Source organism: Daphnia carinata, chromosome 7, assembly GCF_022539665.2.
Source record: "Daphnia carinata strain CSIRO-1 chromosome 7, CSIRO_AGI_Dcar_HiC_V3, whole genome shotgun sequence".
Taxonomy (NCBI): Eukaryota; Metazoa; Arthropoda; class Branchiopoda; order Diplostraca; family Daphniidae; genus Daphnia; species Daphnia carinata.
The window spans coordinates 2,813,840-2,836,310 of NC_081337.1; the positions used below are offsets into that span (position 1 = coordinate 2,813,840).

The 22,471-nt window shown below is 40.5% G+C and overlaps 1 protein-coding gene across 7 annotated transcripts in view; it reads left to right on the plus strand.

Moving 5' to 3' along the window:
• The window catches only part of LOC130694610 (zinc finger protein rotund-like), a 110,189-nt gene that overhangs the window by 79,165 nt on the left and 8,553 nt on the right, over nt 1–22,471 (plus strand). For 4 of the 7 annotated variants that reach the window (XM_059496246.1, XM_059496245.1, XM_057517672.2 and 1 more), the window contains 3 exons: nt 12,155–12,377; nt 20,849–21,033; nt 21,297–21,377. In XM_059496246.1, coding sequence (XP_059352229.1) covers nt 12,155–12,377; nt 20,849–21,033; nt 21,297–21,377 — 489 coding nt within the window. Of the gene's footprint in view, nt 1–3,122; nt 3,980–5,351; nt 5,418–12,154; nt 12,378–20,848; nt 21,034–21,296; nt 21,378–22,471 lie in introns of those variants that run through there. The other 3 variants (XM_059496249.1, XM_059496250.1, XM_059496247.1) reach the window with 3 other exon arrangements.

Sequence of the window (22,471 nt, forward strand, 5' to 3'; positions counted from 1 at the left end):
GACGGCCACCATAAAAAAAAAGGCAACATCAAATCTTTGTCACCTCACCAATCCGAATTTCGTTTATTTATTTATTTTTTTTCTGCGCGTGAATTTAAAGATTTTCAGAATTGAGGGGAATAAAAAAAAAATGTCTTGATATCGTTTAAAGACAAACGTTCAAACGTCTTGAGCCCGTGGGAAAATTGTCAAGTCATTTGTTTTTCATCGAAGGGGGTTGGTCCCGCGTTATTCAATTCTTTTTTTCTTCTTCATCTGTTCATTTTAAAATTTGGAAAGATAAATGGAGAGGTGTTAAACCGAATAGAGTTGTGTTTGGTTGTTCAACTGTTTGGTGGCCAGATGACACGTAACCTCATTGTGGAGTACCGGTGGAGAGATAACATCTTTCTTTTTTTCTGCGGTGTCAACTCGTAACACATTGGAAATCTTAAACACACGCGCCGAGCACGTTCCTTCACCCTTTTTTTTTTATTATTTCTTTTATTTATCGTTTTTTTTTTTTACCGACAAATTATTTTCTTGCTGGACAAGTTTTTTTTTTTTTTTTGTAGTCTGTTTCCATCTGGTGTCAGTGCAGATGTCAACAAGCCGCCATACAAAAAAGAACCTCACTCGTTTTTTTTTTCTATTTCTCTTTTTAATATGTTTTTTTTTTTTTTTTTTAACACGAAAGACATTCCCGCCTCTTTTTTTTTAAAGACCATTTTTCAAGTTATCTTATTTTTGCGGTGAAAAATCAAGAGCTTTGTTTCAATGTGTCGCTTTTTATCTGATCGAACCGACCTCTTGACAGGCCGCAATTCGTTTTATCTCTTGTTACCGTTTTCATTTTATTTTTATTTTTTTTTGGACTTTTAGCTGTGTGATATTTCAGACCGGCTGCCACTTCTTGTTTTGGACACACTGTCCACCACCACCGGTTGATTAATAATAAAAAAAAAAAAAAAAAAAAGGGAAACGTGTCAATCGCTAGTTTTTGAATGGCTATCGCAACGTGGCACAGCACGCCAGTAGAGGGGGTTGTTTGAAATAATAGTTTTATGGTCTTATTTTTTTTTTTTTGGTCTCGTATAAAATAAGCAGATGATGAGGACGTTCAGTTCCGGTTGAGACGAACGATACTTTCACTTATTTTTATTTCTCGTTGCCGTTTCCTCATGAGCACACATTTTCTTTTCTTTTTTTCGATGTCTTCCCCTCTTGTTTTTACATACCGTTTGATATATTCTTTTTTTTTTTCTTTTACCTGGAGAAGTGGTAGGAGGGGGATTTCCATAGCCACCCACCCTATTACCCCTTTTTTTTTGTGTGTGTGTGTGAGCGTAGAGTATGTACGTCAGCAACTTCCTTACTGTTTTGGGAGGGAGGAAGGAAGAGGAAAAAAAAAAATATTCGGGGGGGGGGGATCAGTTAGGCGGAGCCTATAGGAAGAACGAAAAAAAAAAAATTGAATGGGATATTCTTTTTCTTTTGTAAAGGGGAAATGAAATAGAATAGAGGATGGGATAGACGGACCAACCAGAAAATTAAAAAAAAAAAAAAAAGATTTTTTTTTTTTTTGAACGGGATGGGTATCTATCATCGGTGCGCGTGTGTGCATGTGTGTGCATGTGTGTGTCGCTTCCAGTATGCCAGTATATGGCCGCCCGGGCCGCTGACACGACGTGCGCTTATTAGCAAAAAAAAAAAAAAAAAAAAAAAAAAAAAAGATTGGCGTAATAAAAAAAAAAATTTAAAAACAAATTGATTTGTGCGACAAGCGAAAGTGTGTTCCAATAGTTTTGTCAGTTTGACCGGGATGGACGCATTCAATTGTCTAGTTCTGGCGCCATTTTAACCGGTAAACGGGTAATCCATCGCTCCTCAACAATTCAAATGTTATTTTCAGTTCGTTGTGATGGGCTTTGGTACGTTTCTTGCGTGAATCGGCACCAGCCCGAGTGATTTTGCTTTCGTCTGCGTAAATATCAAACATTGATCTCACACATCTTACACATTTTTAAAAATTTCGCAGTCGAGGTCCTGAAGGACGATCCTCTAAAAAGATCATCAATTAAACGTTTCGAATTTTCTGTGTTCAAGCATTAACAACAATTGTGCTTTCTGGAGCCTGAAGAAAAGCGGCTGAAAAATTCAAAATAAAAAAAAAAGAAAAAGAAAGGCGCGGGGGGGTTGGGTAAAAACAAGTGACTGCCGGGGCACGCGCAGATCGGACAGAGGCCAACGCTTTGCGACGCAGCTTTTTGCGCGCAGCCTCAAAAGAGTTTTCATCCGCCTCCACCTCCCCTCCACCTCCCTCCTCCCCCCCCACGCGTATATCTCGAAGCACAGAGGCCGTTTTAGATGTGTGTGTTACGTGCGATGCCCACCCACCCCCCTGCTGCACCTCTGGCATCGCAAACGCACGCACGCTGTGTACTAGTTTTGTACTGTACCTACTACTCGTCTAGTTGAACGACGCCTCGAACGTCGCCGTCGCAGTCCGCACAGTTGATTTTTTTCTTTTTTTTTTTTTTTCCCTCGTAAATAACCTGGACGCCGGTCGTCGCAGGCCCACACACTTGCCAAAACCTCCGGCCCGAGCTGAACTTCTCTTGCGCCTCCTTTCTTTAAAACACGAAATCATTCCGAGCGCGAATTCAAACAGGCCTAAAAAGGACTTTGAAACATTTTTGCTAGTGTGCGCTTGGGTTTTTTTTTTTGTTTTTGTTTTTTGTTTTTGTTTTTCTCCGCTAAACTTTACAAGTCGAGACGGCCTGGACTGGTTTATCTTTGACGTAAAATTGTCCATTCTCGAGATTTGTGCGTTTTGTTTTGTTTTTTTTATCGCAATTGTTTCGAGCGAAATGACACTGGACGCGTAAAAAGTGACCAAAAGTCCATTTGAAAAGAACAGCCAAGTGAATTTGATCGGACGCCATCAATTTTCTTTTTGCCGACGGGTCAATCATTGTTTAAGCCACGTTTTTTGAAATCGCCGAACTCGTACACTGGACAACGGAAAAAGAACAAGATCCCGTCGGGTTCCAGTGACAAGAAAAATATTACGAATCATTTTACGAAAACTGAAGATTTTGTCCGTCGCCATTGGTGCGTGTAAACGGTTGTTTGTTTGCCTGCTGGCTGAACGTGTGCGCTGGCCAGTAGTTGTAGCATTCTGGAGGTGTTGGCATCTAACCTGCAGCCCCTGAGCCACGCCACGGACGGCCTAGACGATTTCCAGCTGGCTGTCGGCTTGCTGGCCTATCAGTTGGCCTGTGCCGGCCCGGCCGAGGCCGGTCCAGGACCACCAGCTACAGCGCAGACTGTCGCTCAGTTGGCCTCCAATCAGCCAACGAGCCAAGCGCCACCGTTGACATCGGCGCCCATCGCGTCGTCGTTGGCCCATCAGCATTCGGCCCACAATCACGGCCATCATCATCTCTCACTGACCTATCCGCTGAGCCTGGCCCATCACGGCAGTTTGGCCAGCAGCGGCGGCAGTAGCAGCAGCAGCAGTTCGAGTAGCAGTTCGAGCAGTTCGAGTAGCAGTTCGAGCAGTTCCACCAGCAGTAGCATGGCCGAAGTCAGCGTGCGTCCGGCTCCTCCGCCATCGGCCGTTGCAGCTGCCGCGCAACAACAGCAACAGCAACAACCGCTTCAGCAACAACTTCAGCAGACGGTCAGCAATGCCATCGCCAACGCGCATAAAATGGGGAACGGCGGTTTGAGCGGCCTGGCCGGCCATTTGGCCGGTCTGGGCAGCGTCAACAATGGCACTGGTGATGTGGTGGACATTTGGCCGTCTACCTCGCCGTCCGGCAACGCTCAACAGCAGCAACAACAGCCGCAACAACAACAACAACAGCAACAACAAGCCAATTCAGCCGCTATGGCAGCTCTCAATTTGCTGGCCACGTCGACGGCCACGACGCGCACCACATCGTCCGTCACTCACGATCCGTCAATGATGGAAAAACTCGTCCAAGACCTTCAGGTTAGGCCGCTTTTAAACGGCTCTTTAACATCGATTAGGGCCTATCTCTTTTCGTCATTTTCTTTTTTTTTTTATTTAATGGGCATTGAAAAATGTCTTTAAGAGGCCGAACTTTATTTTTGATTCGACGGGCCAAACAGCAGCTGTTTACCGGACTTTTTTTTTTTTCTTTAAATATGCGCTTAGCTGTGTCAGATAGGAAAATGGCCGAGTTGACGAGCGATCTTGTGTCATCTTCGTGTTTGTTTTAAATTTCCAAACATTTCAGGTCGTTCAACTTTGCATCTTTTGTATGCAGTTTGCGTGCTGCTCTTATTTGATTGTTTAGCGGCCAATTTCTGTTTCATTTTCAAAATGTCGACCACCAGACAAGGATCTCGTTCATCCCGCCCACTTTTTTTTCCCCCTTCTTACCTTCGTTGAGGCCTAGTCCCCACTCTGTAATAATGTCGACCTGATTACGTCAAAATAACAACTAGTTTCCTCCTTGAAAATCAAACGGCCCTCGTCCGTAGCCCACACACACACACACACACACGTTACGTCAAGATGTTGACGTCCGTGTGTCTCATTTTCATCTAACGGGAGGTGGTTGGGGGATTTTCACTTTAGCCTACCCCCCTTCTCCTTGTTTATTTCTCTTGCGTCTTTCTGTGTCCTCTCTTAACCTGTCAACCTAAAAAAAAAAAACTGTTTGACAGTGGAGGGAAGCAAAAAAAAAAACTAGATGAGAAAGTAGAGGGTAGAAATGGGGAAAAAAAAGTGGCACATGATTATACACGCGCAAAGGTAAATAGCGGGGGGGAGGACCCCCCGTCTTCCATAGCTCATCTTTGCACAGCAGCAAAGTGGCCCTCCCGTGACATCGGCGGTTGTGTTTCTTTCGTCTTACCAAAAAAAGAATAGAATTGCGTTGTTGCATTTTAAAACGCCCCATGCGTTCGTTGTACAACTGTTCTCTCTAGGCCTACCGTCTCTCCCCCATCTCTTTCTAATGGGGGGGGGGGGGCAGAGAGTGAAAGTTTAGAAGAAAAAAAAACGACACAATACGACAAACATTGAAATGAAATGCGCATGCGTTTAGGTTAAAAAAAACACAAAAAAAAAAAACAGAGGGGGTATACAATTTTTTTTTTCAAACGTGTAGGGATGATGTTTTGTTTTTTTGAATTGTTAACGTAGACAGAAGCTGTTCTCAATTCGGCCAGTGTTTGCGTTAATGTCGGTAGCGATCTCATTGCGGTACATTTAAGTAGTCGTCACAATCATTTTGAAGTTATCAAATAACGAAATACTAATGCGCCTATCGTGCCCCACCTTTTTTTTCCCGGCCGGTTCTGTACGTTGTTTGCATTTTGTTGACTACCGACAGTCGAAACTACCGCCGCGCAGTTTCCCTTTCTTTGACGACCGCTGGAAGATGGAACAACTTTGGAAGGTAGTAAAAAAAAAAAGGCCAAAAAAAAAAATGAATCGCTTATGGATGCCTCGTCTTGTGTGCTATGCATGGCCGTTTTCTTTCGTCTTGTTTCTTTTTTTTTTTACGTTGCATCACGTTACAATTTGTTTTAAAAATCATTTTTGAAAAGAATTGGGGAAATCCCTTTCAGGTAAATTGTTTCTTTTTTTTTTGGTTGATGGCTTCGCGATTATCTGTGTCTGTATGTACAAGGAAGAGGGGGGGGGGGAATGGATTGATGATGATGATTACCCGTCTCTTACTTTTTTTTTTTTTTTTTTTTTGAGAGTTAATTTTTATTCGTCTCTCGTTTCGAGAAAGGAAGAAAAAAGTCGAGTGTGTCGTTGTAAGCGCTGTCGGTCCGAACACGCAAACTTTTTTTGTTATCCAACTTTTTTTTTTTTTTTTTTTTTTTTTTTTTTGTTTCTCATTGTCTCCAAACTGTGTGACTCTGTGTGTGTCCACGGTTGTGCGCAGACTTGAGTTATTATTATTATTTTTTTTTTTTAAGTTAACACATCGTTTCATTTTCAATTTTTTATACGTTGGACACGAAACTAGAATTTTTGAACTATGACTCGGCCTAGCACAGATTAGCCAGATGGTCTGCCGTCATCACGGCGCCCTTTTTTTTTTTTTTTTTCCTATGACTTAATTATGTATATTTAAAAAAAAACGAAATTCCCCATCTCGTACGTGTATAGACTTTCACTCTTTCACGTCTGTTGTTGGTAACCAAAGAGTGAACAAATATCGCCTATAAAAAAAAATTGGGAGTCTCTCCCCAATTTTTTAAAAAAACCTTTCTCCCCTTTCCCACCTTTAATGATGGTCAATACGAGTTGAAACCGAAAGGGGTGTAGTAAAAAATGTGTGTGTAAAGAGGCATACCTACCATATAACCCTTACAGAAGGCAATCGACGACACACACAAAAACCCTTTCACTTTTTATATATTTTTTTTTAATACATCCCATTTTGTTTGAGCGGCTCTTTTTTTTTTTTGCCCCCCCCCCCCCCCTCATCTAATGTCCTGCTGTTGTTGTTACGTAACCGCCGAAACATGTGTTTCCGTGTGCGACAAGGGTTGACGTATCTTGTTTTTTTTTGTTTTGTTTTTTAACTACCCTTTGGCTCCGGTAAGATAAGACGTTTGAAGAACAACGTTTTTTTTTTTTTGAGAGGTACAAGCGACATGATATCGTTTAGTTGCTTGTTTTGTATAGGTCGACATGCCGACCATGATTCAAAGGTTGTTGAAGAATAGTCGAAAAAAGACTTGGGCAGGAAAGGAGATTAGGTTACAATATCAAGAAATCTCATCATTTTCTTCTTTTTTATTTTAAAAATTCTAATTTCTATTCAGAAGAGGTTGTTTTATTTAAGATAAAAAATAGTAGGACGCTGTGGATTTTTGCGCCGTCATTTTTAATTGAAATCAATTCTTTTGGGATAATTTTTTTTCCCCTTTTATTATTGAAAGGAAAAACAAATTTGATGACGCATCATTTCTTCTTTATATTCATCCGGTTAGATCCTTGTGGATCATGACATGGTCCTTGTGTATTATTACTGGCGCCCTGAATTGCGACATTGAATGTTTTGTTCCAGTTTGAGAAGCAAAAGAAAGAAGAAGAAAAAAAAATGGATGCTAGTTTTGAACAATGCGGCACTATGTAATAAAAAGAGGGTGGGGTCGTCCCCCCCCCCCCCTTGTAGCCGAAGAAGGAAGAAGAAGATGCAAACGCCAGTTTTCACACGGGGAGAGGGGAGAAGGACGAAGATGAGTCTTTTGTACCGTTCATTTCATATGCAAATGTCTAGGGCTACCAGATGAAGGCGACACATGGCGATACAGGGACCCCCCCCCCCCCCTCTACTATATAACCCTTTGATGCCCTTAACTTTTTTTTTTTTTTTCCTAAGGAAGGGGGGACCCCCTGAAAAGGAAACAGAAGGTGGTTGCTTTTACCTTCCGGCACTCTTCCTTTTTTGAAATTTTATTTTAAATTTTATTATTATTTTTTTTTTATATCCCTGCCGTCTTATTTTACATATGCATACGTAACATTTGAAATATGTTGTGTGTGTGATAGTATGCCGTAATACCGATGTATACCATCCGGCTTCGCCTTGAGAACACAAGAGTGGGGAGGGGTTTATAACTAGGATCCCTACTCTCCGTTTTGTTTCATTCTTTGATCAAATAGAAAACCCTTTTTTTTTTTTTTTCTCATCGTGATGGAGCGGCAGAAGTGAGGGGCTTCTCATATTCGTCGTGGTCGTCATTGACGACCGAAGCTGTTTATTATGCATAATCGAGCGCCAGCACTCTTTTCTTTTTTTTTTTTTATTCTTTCTAAAGGTAAAGACAGTTGTAAAAGAGAATAGATGTTTGAAAAGTAGAAGCTAAAACTAACATGTAAAACAATTTAGTGGGGGGGAGGAGGGAGGGTTTTTGTACTTTAGGCCTACACCGGTGTGTGTTGCAAGGGCTCCTTTGTCGTATTGTAATGCTGCTCCTACCGGATGAGTAAGATTTTATTTAAATTCTTGTTTCAATAGGAGCACATTCATTTTTGAAACTTTTCTGATCAAAACGAAAATTGATTACCGGAAACTATTTCATTTTTTTTATTTGTTTTTCAAACTTTTTAACATTGAAAATGCTCCCGCTAAAGTCGAAACAGATTCTCGTTGATTTTTGAAAGATTCATCTTTGATTTCGATGTTAAAAAAAAAGAAAAGAAAAAAAGAAAGCTGAACAGCAATGTCTACAGCTCTAAGTTCAAATATTAGAACTGTGGGTGCGTAGTAGGGATGATCTCTTAGCTGACAGCTTATGTACTCTCAACCTCCCTCAACTATTCAAATACTGGATCAAAAAAATAGGAGACAAAAGCACACACGCACACGAAAAGAAAAAAAAATGGCGGTTGTATTAGAAGCAAAACGACTGGGATGTGTGCGCAATCTCATTAAAAAAAGAAGGGCCTATTCTTCGCCTCGATTATTATTTTTTTTTCTTCTCCTCTTCGTTTGCCCAACAGCAATGCAACGATGATATTATCACGGAGCATCTCTCTTTTTTTTTCTTTTTAAATCCCGCAGCCGCAACTTTTTTCTTTTCTTTTCACTTTCGTTTCTTTTGCACGCGCCAGTCTGCGAAGCTCATCGATTTTTTTTTTGTTGTTGTTTGGCGCGCCGCGTTCTCTTGTTTTTGCGGCTTAAATTGAACCGCTCGAGAGCATGAACAGGGAAAAAAAAAAGCTTCTTTTCTTTTATTATTATTTTTAAACTGTCTTCTTATTATTATTATTTTTTTTTTTTTCGTTCTCCTTGATGGTGCAACTATTGAAAATGATGTAAAAATAGAGAGAGAGGAAATGAGTGGAAAAACATGTTTGTGTGTTTCCTCCTTCTTCTTCTTCTTCTGTAGCTTTTACTAGTTCACTTATTATTTACCCCCCGACGTCGGCACCCACCACAACTGACATCGGTGATTAATCAGCGTTGTTGTTGCCCCGGCCGAGTCTGCCAGTCGGAACAGCCCAACTTCAAAAAATTTAAAATCAATGACAATTGAAAACAAAAGGTTTCTGAAAAAAACAAAAAAACAATGGACCTCTTTTTTTTGGGGGGGGGGGGGGGGGATGGTTTTCTAAATCGAAGATAATTTGAAATTCAAATTTCTTTTTTTCTTTCTATTTTTGTTTGGCTGTCAAGTGATGTGGGCCCTGACTGGCCAGTAGACGAATCCACCGCACCCCGTGATCCAATGCAGAAAGCTATCAATAAATGACGAGCTTTTTCCATGCGATCGAAAGAAAATCAATGTGGCCAAATGACGCCATTGGCTCGTGACCGCACATCCCGAAAAAGCCAACAGGAGATTTGTTTTCTTCTCAGGATTTTTTATTTATTTATTTTTTTTTTTTAAGCTCTATGGTTCTGTGCGTCTTTTGCGATCCACAACGTAAGCCTAGGTTTTGCCATATCGTTGCGTTCATCAACCAACTGTCGCAGGCTGTTTTTCTTTCTTTCTTTTTTTTTTTTTTGCTATTAGGAATTTAGTTCGTTTGGCCGGTACGTGTCCATCAAAAATTAACAACTCCCCCGATCTTCCGTCCGTTTCTCGATCGCAACGGCGGTTGAATGAATGTTGACAGGTTGTCCAACGTTTATTTTTTAAAATCTATTTCTTACTGCAGCTCCTATTTGAACATCACGAAATGACCTTTCATTTCTTTTTTGTTTCAATTGTTTGTTTTTTTTTACGAAAAGTCGTCGACCTATTTATTATTATATTTATGGCCGACATTAATTTCACGTGTTTCATCCGCTTTTATTTTTCCAAAGAGGAACAAAAAAAAAAAAATGAACGTTTCAAACTGTTGGGTGGGTGCGTTTCTGCCGTGCTCGTTTATTTTGAAATTGGAGCCGTGAATCGCTGGTGATTACACAGTTTCTTGCATAAAAACGTGGGGAGGAAACGGTCATCGCACGCAAATAAACGGACCGAAATGAAACAAACACACACACAGCAACAACAACAAAAAAATACGAGGAAATTATGCCCCGCAATAATAAAAAAAAAAAAAAAAAAAAAAAGTAGGAGGGATTTGAGCCCGTCTGTGTAGTTTGTGCGGACAGGGGAAAAAAGAAAAAAGAGGAGGGTGACTGGACGGTTGCCTAGCATCGTGAATAGATAAGCAAGGCTTTGAACATAACACAAGAACTCCCCCCCCCCCTCCTGTCCATTCCCTACAATTCTGTACACGACACGAATCGCCGCCATCGCAAATCAGAACCACCACACAAAAAGAAAAAAAAAACGCAGAGGGTCACACGGCCAGCCAGTGGGTGGAATAATAAAGTAGGACAAGAAAATGAATAAATCAAAATCGAATAAAATAAAACGAATGTGGAACTTTACGAACGGGACAAGCTGATTGCGCATTCAGGTACTTGAGGTAGGGGGGGGGAAAGAAATGCGACCATTCGCTGCCTTTCTATTGGATTTCCCTTTTTTTTTTTTTTTTTTTTCAAATGGAAACTATCGATCGAATATTTGTTTTGTTTTTTTGTGGTCTTTTCCAATAAAGGTGGGGTGGGACTTGTCGTGTGATTTTGGATGCAAGAGAAAATTGGGAGAAAATGAATTCAACTATTTTCAATCAGATTTCTAAATGTTCGGCATGGTGTTGTTATCGTTTTTCCATCTCGCTTCAAACACGAGCGTTCAACATTTCTTTTTTTTTTTTTTTTTTTTTTTTTTTTTTCCTCTCAAATTCTTGGTTGTTTTCTCCTCTCGATAGTTTGAGATTGAATTGAAAAGATTTCCTGATCGATAACACGGAAAGAAAAGCCGAACACTGAACGTTTGAATTCATTTTTTTTCTTTTTCTTTTAAGAAAAGAAAATTCCGCATCGATAATAACTGCCGAATCATTCGTCTCGCAAAGAGAACCTGAATCGCATTGACGCAGAGTGGCCAACAAATAACAACAACAAAACAGAATAACTCTTGGCGGAGCTAACGCATAAAAGGGGCTGCATTGCATTTAACCCTTGTAGCTACATGATGCGACAAGAAGAGGCTTTTTTTTTCTGAAACCCTCTATCCTTTTTTTTTTTTTTTTTTTTTTTTTTTTTTTTTTACTTCATTTCATTTAAAAAAAAAAAAAAAAGACGAGAAGAAAATGTGGAATTAAAGTTGCCTCTTTTTTTTCCAATAATTTTTCACCTGAACGATTTAAAAAAAAAAAAAAAAAAAAAAAAGTTTTCGACCTTCAAATTCAAATTTCTTATTTAAAGTCTTTATAGTCCCCCCCCCCACCCCTTTTGTTGAATGAAAACGGAGAAGGTACGCTTCTTGACTGTCGCATCAGTGCGCGTGTGATGTCTTGTGCAGCGACGTGGGCCTTTTGTGTAACAACAACGAGGCTAATTATGAAGGCAACAAGAGAAGGGTGAACCCCCCTCTCTTTCACAAGAAGAAAAAAAAACTCATTTCAATTTTTTTGAACAAAAGTAACGAAAAAAATTGTGTTCTTTAAGGGCTAGGGATAAAAAAAAAAAAAAAAAAAAAAAAGGGATCAACCCCAAAATTTTATACACCCCAAGAATTTTAGTTTTTTTTATTATTATTCGTGTCTCCTGTTTCTCGATGCACAGGTCTCTCCCTATTCAGTTTTTTTGTGTGTCTTTTGCGGTATGTAGGGGAGTTTTAAAAAATCCTTTTTTTTTACGTGTCTTTTAAGTGTTTTTTTTTTTTTTTTTGCATGGCGGAATGTGTTGTTACGTGACGCAAAAAAAAAAAACAGCTCGCGCGTTCCATTGATGTGCTTTTTTTTTTGCCTGTTTTTTTTTTTTCGCTCTCTCGGTATCGTCTTTCTTTTTTTTTTTTTTGTTGTTGTTGTTAGTAAACAAAAAATACCGACAAAGGTGAGTATTGCCACAAGTTCAGCAGCGTTTCGTTCCGTTTCAAAACGCTCATTCATTTCAAGTTTCGTTTCCTTTTTTTTTGTGTGTATGTCTGTGTGAGTGTCTCGAAATTTATTTAGACACGAATGGCAATTTGATTTGACATTATTTGTTTTGTCATGTTCTTGTCAAATGATTGACACATTAATTAATAATAAATTTTGTATTTCATTTTCTTTCCTCCCACAAATGGGAAAAAAAAAAAAACAAACAAAAAAAAAACCTGTTAGATTTTCATGGCCAAGTCGGCGATGCAGATGCACGCCCGGGACGCCCACCGGAGCGAAACGAAGCCGCACCAGTGCCAGCAGTGTCTCAAGTCTTTCTCGTCCAACCACCAGCTGGTGCAGCACATCCGCGTGCACACGGGCGAAAAACCTTACCGCTGCTCCTACTGCGACCGCCGTTTCAAGCAGCTCAGCCACGTCCAGCAGCACACTCGCCTCCATACCGGTCAGCTCTCTTTTCTTTTTGATTTATCTTACCAGTCCCATCGACTGTCTGTGTGTAGGCACCACGCCCATTTTTTTTTTTTGGGTGAAAAATATGTGTAGATCGAGATGGAAGGGATATACGCGGGGATGTGTGGCGGGTCGTGAGAATATCATCCGAACGTGAGAAATAGCAATTCGACTATCTTAGTCAGCCCCGCTCATCCTCAAAGTCTATTTTATTTTATTTTATTTATTTTTTTTTTTTTTAAAGGGCTTGCGTTTGAGCTGCTGCTATAATGGGCTGACAGTGTAACACTTAATTTTATTAGATATGAATTTTTGTGAGAGAGTGAGACAAGAAAAAAGAAATCTGTCGGCATTTTTTTTTTTTATTTCGAGTACATGCAAAGCAGCTGGAGTCTCAACACGTATACAATTTGAGTCTAAGGGAATGCCGCGCTCGGGGCGGTATACATGATTGAGCTCTTCTATGTATATGCAAATGTGGTGTGTGTGTGTGGGGGGGGGGGTTAGGGAGGTATCGGCCGAACATACGAGAAAGAAAAAATATTTCTTACTTTAGAGGTGTATTGATAAATAGCGCCCCCCTTTTCTTTTTCCTGTTCGTCCATCATCATCGGCATAGGGGGGTGGGGGGTTAGGTTAGAAAAATCATATGCAAATTTTTACGGTTTGAAAGACGAGGAGCAAAAGGGGTAGTGGATTCTTCTGTACAGTGTGTGTGTGTGTGTGTGTCGTGTTTGTGAATACCTACGAACGTTGTGTATAGATGTGCAGCGTCATGTCACGTCCGTCGTATGCAAATATGAGCACCCCCCTTTCTTTCTTTTCGCTCTCACCCGTACCTCCATTGGGTTAGCCCCTCCAGTTTTTCTTTTCTTTTCAACTGTGTAGCGGCGTCTAGCAGTTATTTCACATGGTCTCAGACGATGAGAGATTTTTATTGAAGAGGCCGACGGTGACGATTGAAAAAAAAAAAAACGGATTGATATTACATCACCATGGATTATAGGTTGTTGCATGTAGGCCGAAAAGAGAATCGTGAAATTGATCTTTGCATATCAGCGTTATTCAAAGGGAGCCGTTGACCGTTTTTTTTTTTTTTTTTATGTTATCTTGCTTGTGAAGGCGTCGACTGTTCCTTTTGTGTGTAGCCGCTTATACCTCGATGCTGCGTAACGGGGAGAGCCTAACGTAAGAGTTCCCATGATTGTTTAAAAAGGCTATTCGATTTAGGGCGGGACTTGGAGCCGAGCCGACATCCAGATTCCCAATCTTAAAACATCGTTTTTGCCAATGTTTCGCTGATTGATGACGTTCTTCATTTTTCGTTTGATTTCGTTCCGATTACGTCAAGACGTTTTTTTTTTTAATCAAAAACGAAAAGAAAACTGGGGTGGACGTCGCAGCGTGATCATTTCCATACTTGATTGCTGTGTACACGCTCGGCGTGTTTTTGTCGGTGCGCGTTGTCTGTGTGTGTGTGTGTGTGTTTGTGTGTGTGAAAAGGGCGTGGATCGTGTTCGAATCACCAACAAAAGACGTTTTTTTTTTTGTTTTTTTTTTCCCTCTTTTTCTTTCTCACCTTTTAACACACAGCATCAGGGGAGGGCCATCGCCCTGTTTAACTATCAAACACTACTGGTTTATGCTACTTGGACTATTACTATATCATGGAGATCGGGTGATCTTTCATTGTTAAAGCCCCCGTTTTTTTTCCTCTTTTTTTTTTTTTAGGGGCCTTTTTTCTCGGTTTAATCTGTTCTAGAAAAAAAAAAAGGGACTGATGTAGTGCCACACCTTTTTGCTGTTGTCTTTTTCGGCACGTTCTCTTTTATTTCTTTTTTTTTTTTCGTGTACGATATTGTTGGTTTTATTATTTACCTCACCCTCCAACAAAAAAAGATATGGAAATGGGGGTCTTTTTTTTTTTTAATGTAGCACACTTGAATTTCAACATTTTTCACGTTCTATTATTTTTCGTTTGTTGACATTTATTCACGAGACTGCCGGAATGTCTCCTCCCTGCCTTTTGAAATAAAGACATACCTACGAATTCGAAATAGAAAAAGGTAGGATAACGAGGGCAAAAGAAGGTAGTAGCAGTAGTCTAATGAGCGGTAGGAAAGGGGGGGGGAGAGGGAGTTCTTTTGTTTTGGCTGTCTCGTCGTGCTCGGTTTCATTTCACCAATTAAAGTCGCAACGTACGAGGCTGAATGATACGCTTACTTTTCTTTTCTTTTTTTTTTTTTTTCTTTACCTGTTATGTAGACGAAAAGAAAAATGGGGATGGGGAGGGTTGATTCCGAAAAAGAAAAAGAAAGAAACGCAACACGTTTGGCTTTTGTTTTTGCCTGCCGTGTTGTTTGCACGTTCGTTTTCTTTGCCCGTCTAACATCAGCGATGACTAATGAGGGTCGGTATTTGGTGGTGCGGTCGTCTTACCTTTCCCCCCGGTTCTCGTAACATCGTTAGCCCCCCCCCCCTCTCTCTCTCTCTGTGCGTCCCCTTTACCCCCAGCGCATTGCGATGATGATTGGATTAGTTGTTACTATCTCGTTTTTATTTTATTTTATTTTGTTTTGTTTTATTTTTTTTTTTTTTTCAAGTCAAAATGTCAAGGCATGGTATCAAATAGAGGAATCCATTTCATTTCATTCGTTGAGGTTGCGTCATCCATTCCGTCTGATTTTGACGTTTGTTATCTCTGATGACGAATGCCAATCATTTGTATCGAACCGATCTGCGTGATTGCCAAATTCAGTTGATCCATTTTTCATTAGATCCGCTTTACCGTAACCACGTACATGCGCTCCCACTTGAATAAGATGACGAACAAATGAATGTCAATCATTGTGGTATTGGCTAAAGTAGACGAAAAGCGCAAATGTTGTTACGTACTGGCGCGCCAACTGGCTGCTTAGTATCCCAAATCTCCTGCTGATTACAAATGAAATTGTGTGTTCCAAGTCATGCCGAATGACAGTTCGTGTGTCACCGTTTCGGTCCGGTAGCTGGAACCTGTCGCTGTCATCACTAACGGCCAGGGGCGTGCCGACTTGGATGAAAATTCGATTGTCAAGACTTCGATTTTGGGCTTTGCTCTTTTATCGCTATTCATTTGATTTTTCTTAATGTCGAAAAGAGGGACAGCAGGCTAAACTACCATTGGCTCGTTGATTGTCTATACATGTGGTCGTTAGTTAGACATTTAAGGTCAAAAGTGTCTCGTTGTTTTGAAATTGAACAAAAAAAAAGGGGGGGGGAGCCATGATGGGATCTTTTGGTTCGCTTGGTCGCGCCAAAATGAAACTAGTCACACGCAAGCACACGGGCAATTGTTATAAGGAAATGGTTGGAGGAAGGCGAAGAAGAAGAAGAAGAAGAAGAAGAAGAAGAAGAAGAAAAAGAAAAAGAAAAAGAAACGAAACGAAACGAAACGAAACGAAACGACGACGACGACGACGACGACGATGATGGCCGACTTCTTTTTTTTTTCCAGGCCGTCAATACAACCAGAAAACGAGTTGAGGAGGGCGGGAGGGAGGGGGGTAGGGTAGGGTAGAGCACGGGGACAAAATGATAATTAAAAAATGGGAGGGAGAGAAAAGTCAGAGTAGCACAAGACGGAACAAAAGGGCTTATGTTTAGTGTATAGAGTGAATTGCAACAGGACGACTCGTGCATAAAGAAATCGGGCCCTTTTTCCCTAATCAAAATGAATGTGTTTTCATTGGCTTCTTCTTTCATGATTTCGCCGAAAGAAATTCTCATTCGATACGTCTGTTACGTTACAAAGCGTCTACAGCAAAATGCGTGCCATTTTTTTTGTTTTGTTTTAAATGCGACGTTTTTTTGTTTTTTTTTTAAAGACCTTTAGCTGTGATGAACTCTGACGAGCAGACCCACGAATTTCTGTCATTCCCTTCACTTGGACTTTGAACAATTTCCTTTTTTTTTTTGTTTTTCCCTATTGACGCCTACTCTGATTTCGTCCCCGCGCCGCCCTAAACCGACGTCGGTGACGCTGCACGCTTGGGGGAAACAAAATGAAATCCTCTCCGCCGAAATAAAATTTGAATTTAAAATAATCGTTTCGAGACAGAAAAGAAAATGGAGAATGGAAAAAAGGGAGGGAAAGAGAAAAAAAAAAAAAAAAAAGCGACGCCCGTTTCTCATTTGTTACGGATTGATGTTCTAGTGTATGTGTGCGCGTGCTCGACGACGCCACCCCTCTTTCCAGAGCCAATCGGCTTATTTATTTTTTTTTTTTTTTATTCTTCTTCTTCTTCTACTCTCTGCAGCTTTTTAGCTTTTGCTCTTATTTATTTTATTTTTTCTTTTTGCTTCTCTACAAATTGAAAAGCAGAGGCGAATGAGGAAAAAGAACAGATTCCCTCCCACTTTTTTTTTTATTTCTCTTCTCTTCATCCGCTACGATCTCTAAAAAAAAAAATAAATAAATAAATAAAAGTCCGATGGCCGTTGACGCGTATCGAACCGTCGCTTCCGATTTATTTATAGGGCAGACATGTGTATGTGTGCGGACATGCATTGTTTAACACGATGATCGTCTCTATTCTTCAAAAGTTGTGTATGGACGTTTTAGATGTTGGCATTCTTCTGGACCGGACCCCCGAATCTGAAAGACGCATCTCGTTTGTTTTTTTTTTTGTTTTTTTTATCGGGTGCAGAGAGGGCAAGAGTCACGAGAGCGGGACGCTCTACCAAGTTTTGAGAGGCTTACGCACAGCCATCATTTATTGAAATGCCAGTTTATATTTGTCTAGTCCGTCCGAACGTGGTCGTCGTCGTCGTCGTCACATTTGACTGATGCACTAGGACTTTCTCTATCACAAAATGTGTTCTTCCTCTTCCTCTCCGTTTGTTGTTGCCTAGTGGAGACAACACGAGAGTTTCTTTTAAATACAGGGGGGACGCCATGTATGGCTGACAGCATAACAATTTCCAATGCATGAAATCTGAATATTTCAAAAGATTTTCGATATTTAATGAACTATATAGCAACACGCGTGCCGTTATTATTTTTTTTTTTTTCTTTCTTTCCTTCCTTCCTTCCTCTTCGGTTGGGTTCTGTTCATTTGGTTTTCTTCCATTTCGTTCGTGCATGCGCTTCTGACGTTTTCATATTTCCACAAGAAAAGCTGCTGGCAGAAGAAAGTCGTTGTGCTGTTGCGAAAAAGGAAAAAACAAAACAAAAAGAAGTAGTGAAAAGGACGGATTATAAACATTTCTGCGCTTGGATACGTACAAATAAAGACTTGAAAAGGAGGGGCGACGACGGCCTGAATCAATCAACAAAAACCCCTTTCAGCTCGGGAGGGGTCGTGACGGCGGCCGATTCTCACGAAAAGAAGCTTCTTCTTGTCTATGTCTCCCTCTTTTTCGTTTTTCTTCTTCTTCTTCTTCTTCTTCTTCTTCTTCTTCTTCTTCTTCTTCTTCTTCTTGTGTTCTTCTGGCACTCTGGCCGTCTTAAGTCGCGAAAGAATCGCTCAGCCCAGCGGAGAGAATATGTCTTGAGTTTCGACGTAAGGCCCCTGGCGCGCTTAAAAGCGGAGGGAAACGAGTGCTGTTTCCGGATAACGTCTGTTCAATTAAGGAAATATATTTATATATATTCCCCCCCCCCCCAAAAAAAAAGGAAGGGAAAAGGAATAAATAAAATAGGGAGAGATCAAACAAGGCGACGGACGCCATTTGGGCGCTTTGAGCCGGAGAAAATCCGTCGCTACGAAATGTTTTTTAATCCTCTTTCTTATTTCTCTCTTTAAATGCATCATCTTCAATTTTGGTTTGACTTTTTCAAACGAATCGGATGCGTTGTGTTCATTCTGTTAACGAAATCACGTGATTCTTTAGTCTCGCTCCATTCTCTTTCGTCCAGCTGGCCAATGACACCCGTCCAGCAGCCCTCTCTCTCTCTCTCTCTCTCTCTCTCTCTCTCTCTCTCTCTCTCTCTCTCTCTCTCTCTCTCTCTCTCTCTCTCTCTCTCTCTCTCTCTCTCTCTCTCTCTCTCTCTCTCTCTCTCTCTCTCTCTCTCTCTCTCTCTCTCTCTCTCTCTCTCTCTCTCTCTCTCTCTCTCTCTCTCTCTCTCTCTCTCTCTCTCTCTCTCTCTCTCTCTCTCTCTATACATATGATATATATATATATATATATATATATACACATATATATTTTCTTCTTTTATTATTATTACTGGCTGACTGTTTGATAATCTCTGCTGCAACCCCTTTCGGCTCTTTGGTCATCGAAAGGCAGTTACAGTTGTATTTTTGAATCAAAAAAAGGGTTCGCAGTTAGCGAAGGGTTAGAATGAACGGGGGGGGGGGGGTTCAGACATCTCGGCGTAAAACCAGTTTTTTTTCCCATTGACGACAAATCGAGATAATAATAAAAAGAAAAAAAAAAAGAATGGACAGCATTGGTGGAAGAAATATAAGAGAAAGGAGGGGGGGGGGAGAGAAAGAGAGAGAGAGAGCAATTCGATCGTCGTCATCGCCGTATGCAAATCCCAGTCCGTGTATGTAGATAATATACGTGTGTAGCCCCAACTGTGAAACATTGTCGCTATTCTTTTGGCCTCTTTTCAATCAATGACGAGCTCGGCCGCTTTTCATTCTATTCAATTTTCAATCCTTTTGATTTTATATGTATTTATATTTTATTTTCTGTGTTCCATCGTCGTGGCCGTGGGTCTCAACCGGTTTGTCCGCTATGCAAAGTTTTTTAACTGCTCTTAAAAGAATAGCAACGGATGGTTGTTCGCCTTGTTCCACCGATTGGATTCCCTCTTGTGTCATCCAGTTGTGCTCCGGGAGGGGAGGGGTCCATTCGTCCCATTCCCGATGACCGTGTGAAATCAAAAGCGAAGGCGCAAAAGAGTTGGATCAAAAGGAGCCAGGAGGTCTGGTCGACTCATGTCGATGGGGCCCCGATATGCAGATGAGGAGAGGACAGAGAGAGGCATGTTCTGCTTTGCATATTTTCTTCGTCGGCATCTCTCTCTCTCTCTCTCTCCCCGCTTTGATTTCCGATAGTTGCCACGTCATTGAAACATTTCCGTACGCCGTCGACACGTTCAGTCTGTGATTTCACAGCGTCAAAACATTTATTTTTTTTTTTTTTTTCTCTTTTACTTTCGGTAATAGACACCCACGATTGTTTTTAATGGGCACAGAGAGATGCCAATTATAGTTCAAATTTATTTTGTTTTTATCTTGTTTTCTTTTTATGCTCGTTGTGACGGGTATACGAGTAAAAGTAGCAAGGAAATCACAACGTCATGGCGCTTGATTGGCTTTCGTTCGTAATGAACAAACGTGACATTTAAATATGTTTTGTTTTGTTTTTTCTCTTTTTCTCTTTTTCTCTTTTCCGACATGTGAATAACAAGAAGATGGAAGTGCTTCAATTGGGTCGTAAATGAAAGTGTGTGTCGCTGTCACCACACGTGAAAAACGAACGGAAGACGATTTAAAAATCAAAGCGTCAAATCGAAATTCATTTCAGCAAATTAAAAATGAGAGGAAAACAAAATAAACGCGGGGCAAACAATGCGCGTGATGGGATTGCCGACATTTCAAGATGCAACTCAAATAGGTAGCAAAACAAAAAAAAACAAAACAAAAAGGGAATCTGTATGTGACAAAGAGGCGACGATGTTTCTCTGCCTGCTGTCGAATTTGTTTTTGCTATAGTTGTACGGCTAGAGTCTATACAAACTGTTTCCTTTTTCTTTTTTTTTCTTTTTTTGAAATCATTTCTATTGTGTTGTCGAGATAGAGAGGAAAAGAAAATTGGGAACGGCTGCAAAAACTTGTATTCGCTCTGTATCGTCACGGGTTTCCATAATTAACGCACAGCCTTAGGGACGTCGAAAAGAGAAAAAGAAAGGGAGGCCCCAAGTGGCTCTCATTAGTATGCGCTGGACGTCTTCACCTCCGTCATGTGTGTAGCGAAAAAAAAAAAAAAAAAGAAAAAGAAAAAAGAAAACACAGCACCCTCGCTCAAGTCAAATGTGTATCGCTATCAGACACGCTGCCCATTTTGAATTTTTCTTTTACGACCGAAAACAAATGTGATTTTAATGGTTTGACAAATCATTTTGTTTTAAAAGTCTTCTCATTTGTTGATTTGGGAGGGGGCTACCCGGCTGCTAACGTTCCCATCATCTGCATTTGATGATGGGCGAATCGTGAAAAAGAAAAAGAAAAAAGTTTTTTGTGATGGGGAGAGGCGGATGACATTTAAAAAGCAGCACAAGAAAACGGAAGCTGTGAAGCCGCTTTTGACGATGAATAATGTACTCGTGTGTCAATTGCCCTCCTTTTTTTTTTTTTTTTTTTTTTGCTCTCATTTTTATTAATAGGCTTTTCCAAACTTCTTTAAAAAAAAAAAATAGGAACAAAGTTTAAATTTTTTTTTTTTTTTTTTTTTATTCGTTTTCAGGTGAACGGCCGTACCGTTGCCATGTGCCGGAATGCGGACGAGCTTTCATCCAGCTGTCCAACTTGCAGCAACACCTCCGCAATCACGACGCCCAGCTGGAGCGGGCCAAGAACCGTCCGTTCCAGTGCGCCATTTGCGGCAAGGGTTTCGCCACCGAGTCGTCTCTGCGCACCCACACGGCCAAGGTAATCAACAATGCTTCTTTGTTTTTTGTTGTTGTTGTTGTTTTTGTTTTTATTTGCTCATTTGGATGGAATTGAAATTTGATTATCGAATCCCGCCTTGTTTCATTCATTGGCGCATCCTATTTTATTTTTATTTCAAATGATTTGTGTGTGTGCGTTCCGTGTTTTGACTAACGTTCGCTTTCGTTGCTCACGTATGTGTCTCGTCTTGAATGTGTGTTGCCCCTCCACCTACCCCCTACGCCATGACGACACATTGACAGTCGAAAAAGAGCCCTTGCGGTTTGAATTCTTCGTTGGAGGAAGACTCCCAATCGCGACGACATTCGCCACAGTGTCGAATGGTTCGTTTGCCCCAAAACCATTTGGGTTTTGTTTTTGTTTTCTTCTTTTATTTCTTTCCACACAATTAGTTCTTCTTCTTCTTCTTCTTCGAAAAAAAAAAAGAAAAGAAAAGAAAAAAAGAAATGACATGTAAAAATTAGACGTTTTTATTTTTTTTTTTTTTTTTTTGCGGCGATCGCCGAAATCCCTCAAAGTTCGTCTCATTTTTTTCTACGACGCTTTCACTCGCGTTGTTCATCCTTCTTTGTTATTTAGAGTTTTGACTTTTTGCTATACATATCGTCTCTCTTAACTTTTACACATTGTCTAGTAGCTCTCCAAAAAAAAAAAAAAAAAAAAAAGTGTAGTACTGTAGGTCGTGCTAGTAGCTAGCAACATTGATTTTTCTTTTTCTTTTTTTGTGCCCTGTTCTTTACTCCCCTCCGTTTTTTAGCCTCTCGTTTCTCCCGCCCTGTGTTTTCTGTTCTTCTGCTCCTTTATCGTAATATGCGTTTTATGTTTTCTTTTAAGGCTCTTCATTCCGGACTAGGAAAAATAAAAGAGTCGCAATGAAGAGCGAACGTAACAAAAAAAAAAAACAAAAAAAGAAAAAAGAAATCATCACTCAGATAATCGGGCGGAAGAAATAAGTTATTCACTGTCTTGCCTTTCTTTCCCATATTATTATTTCATTTCGTTCTTTTCTTTTTGTCCTTGTTTTTATCCTGACACACACGAGGTAGTAGAGAGTATAAAAAAAAATGGGAGGAGTTTTTATCATGCATCAAATATAGAAATGCAATGGAGATATGTTGGGAGAGAGGAAAAAAAAAAAAAAAAGTCTAAACACAGGCTGCTCGGGTGGGGTGATGGGCCAATGGCGCCCAGGATATGGGCAGGGAGCGGAAGCGGAACGCTCCACCCTCCCCCCCCCTTATCTACCACCAGCGCGCCAGCAATGGCGGACCCATTTTTATGATGAGACTTCCTTTTTTTTCCCTCTCTCTCTCTCTCTCTCTTGTATTATATTTCTTTTTTATTTCAAAACATTTTTTTCCTATTCGACCGACGTCATCAGCCCTGCCTGCTGTTATTGTTCCCTCCCATTTTTTCT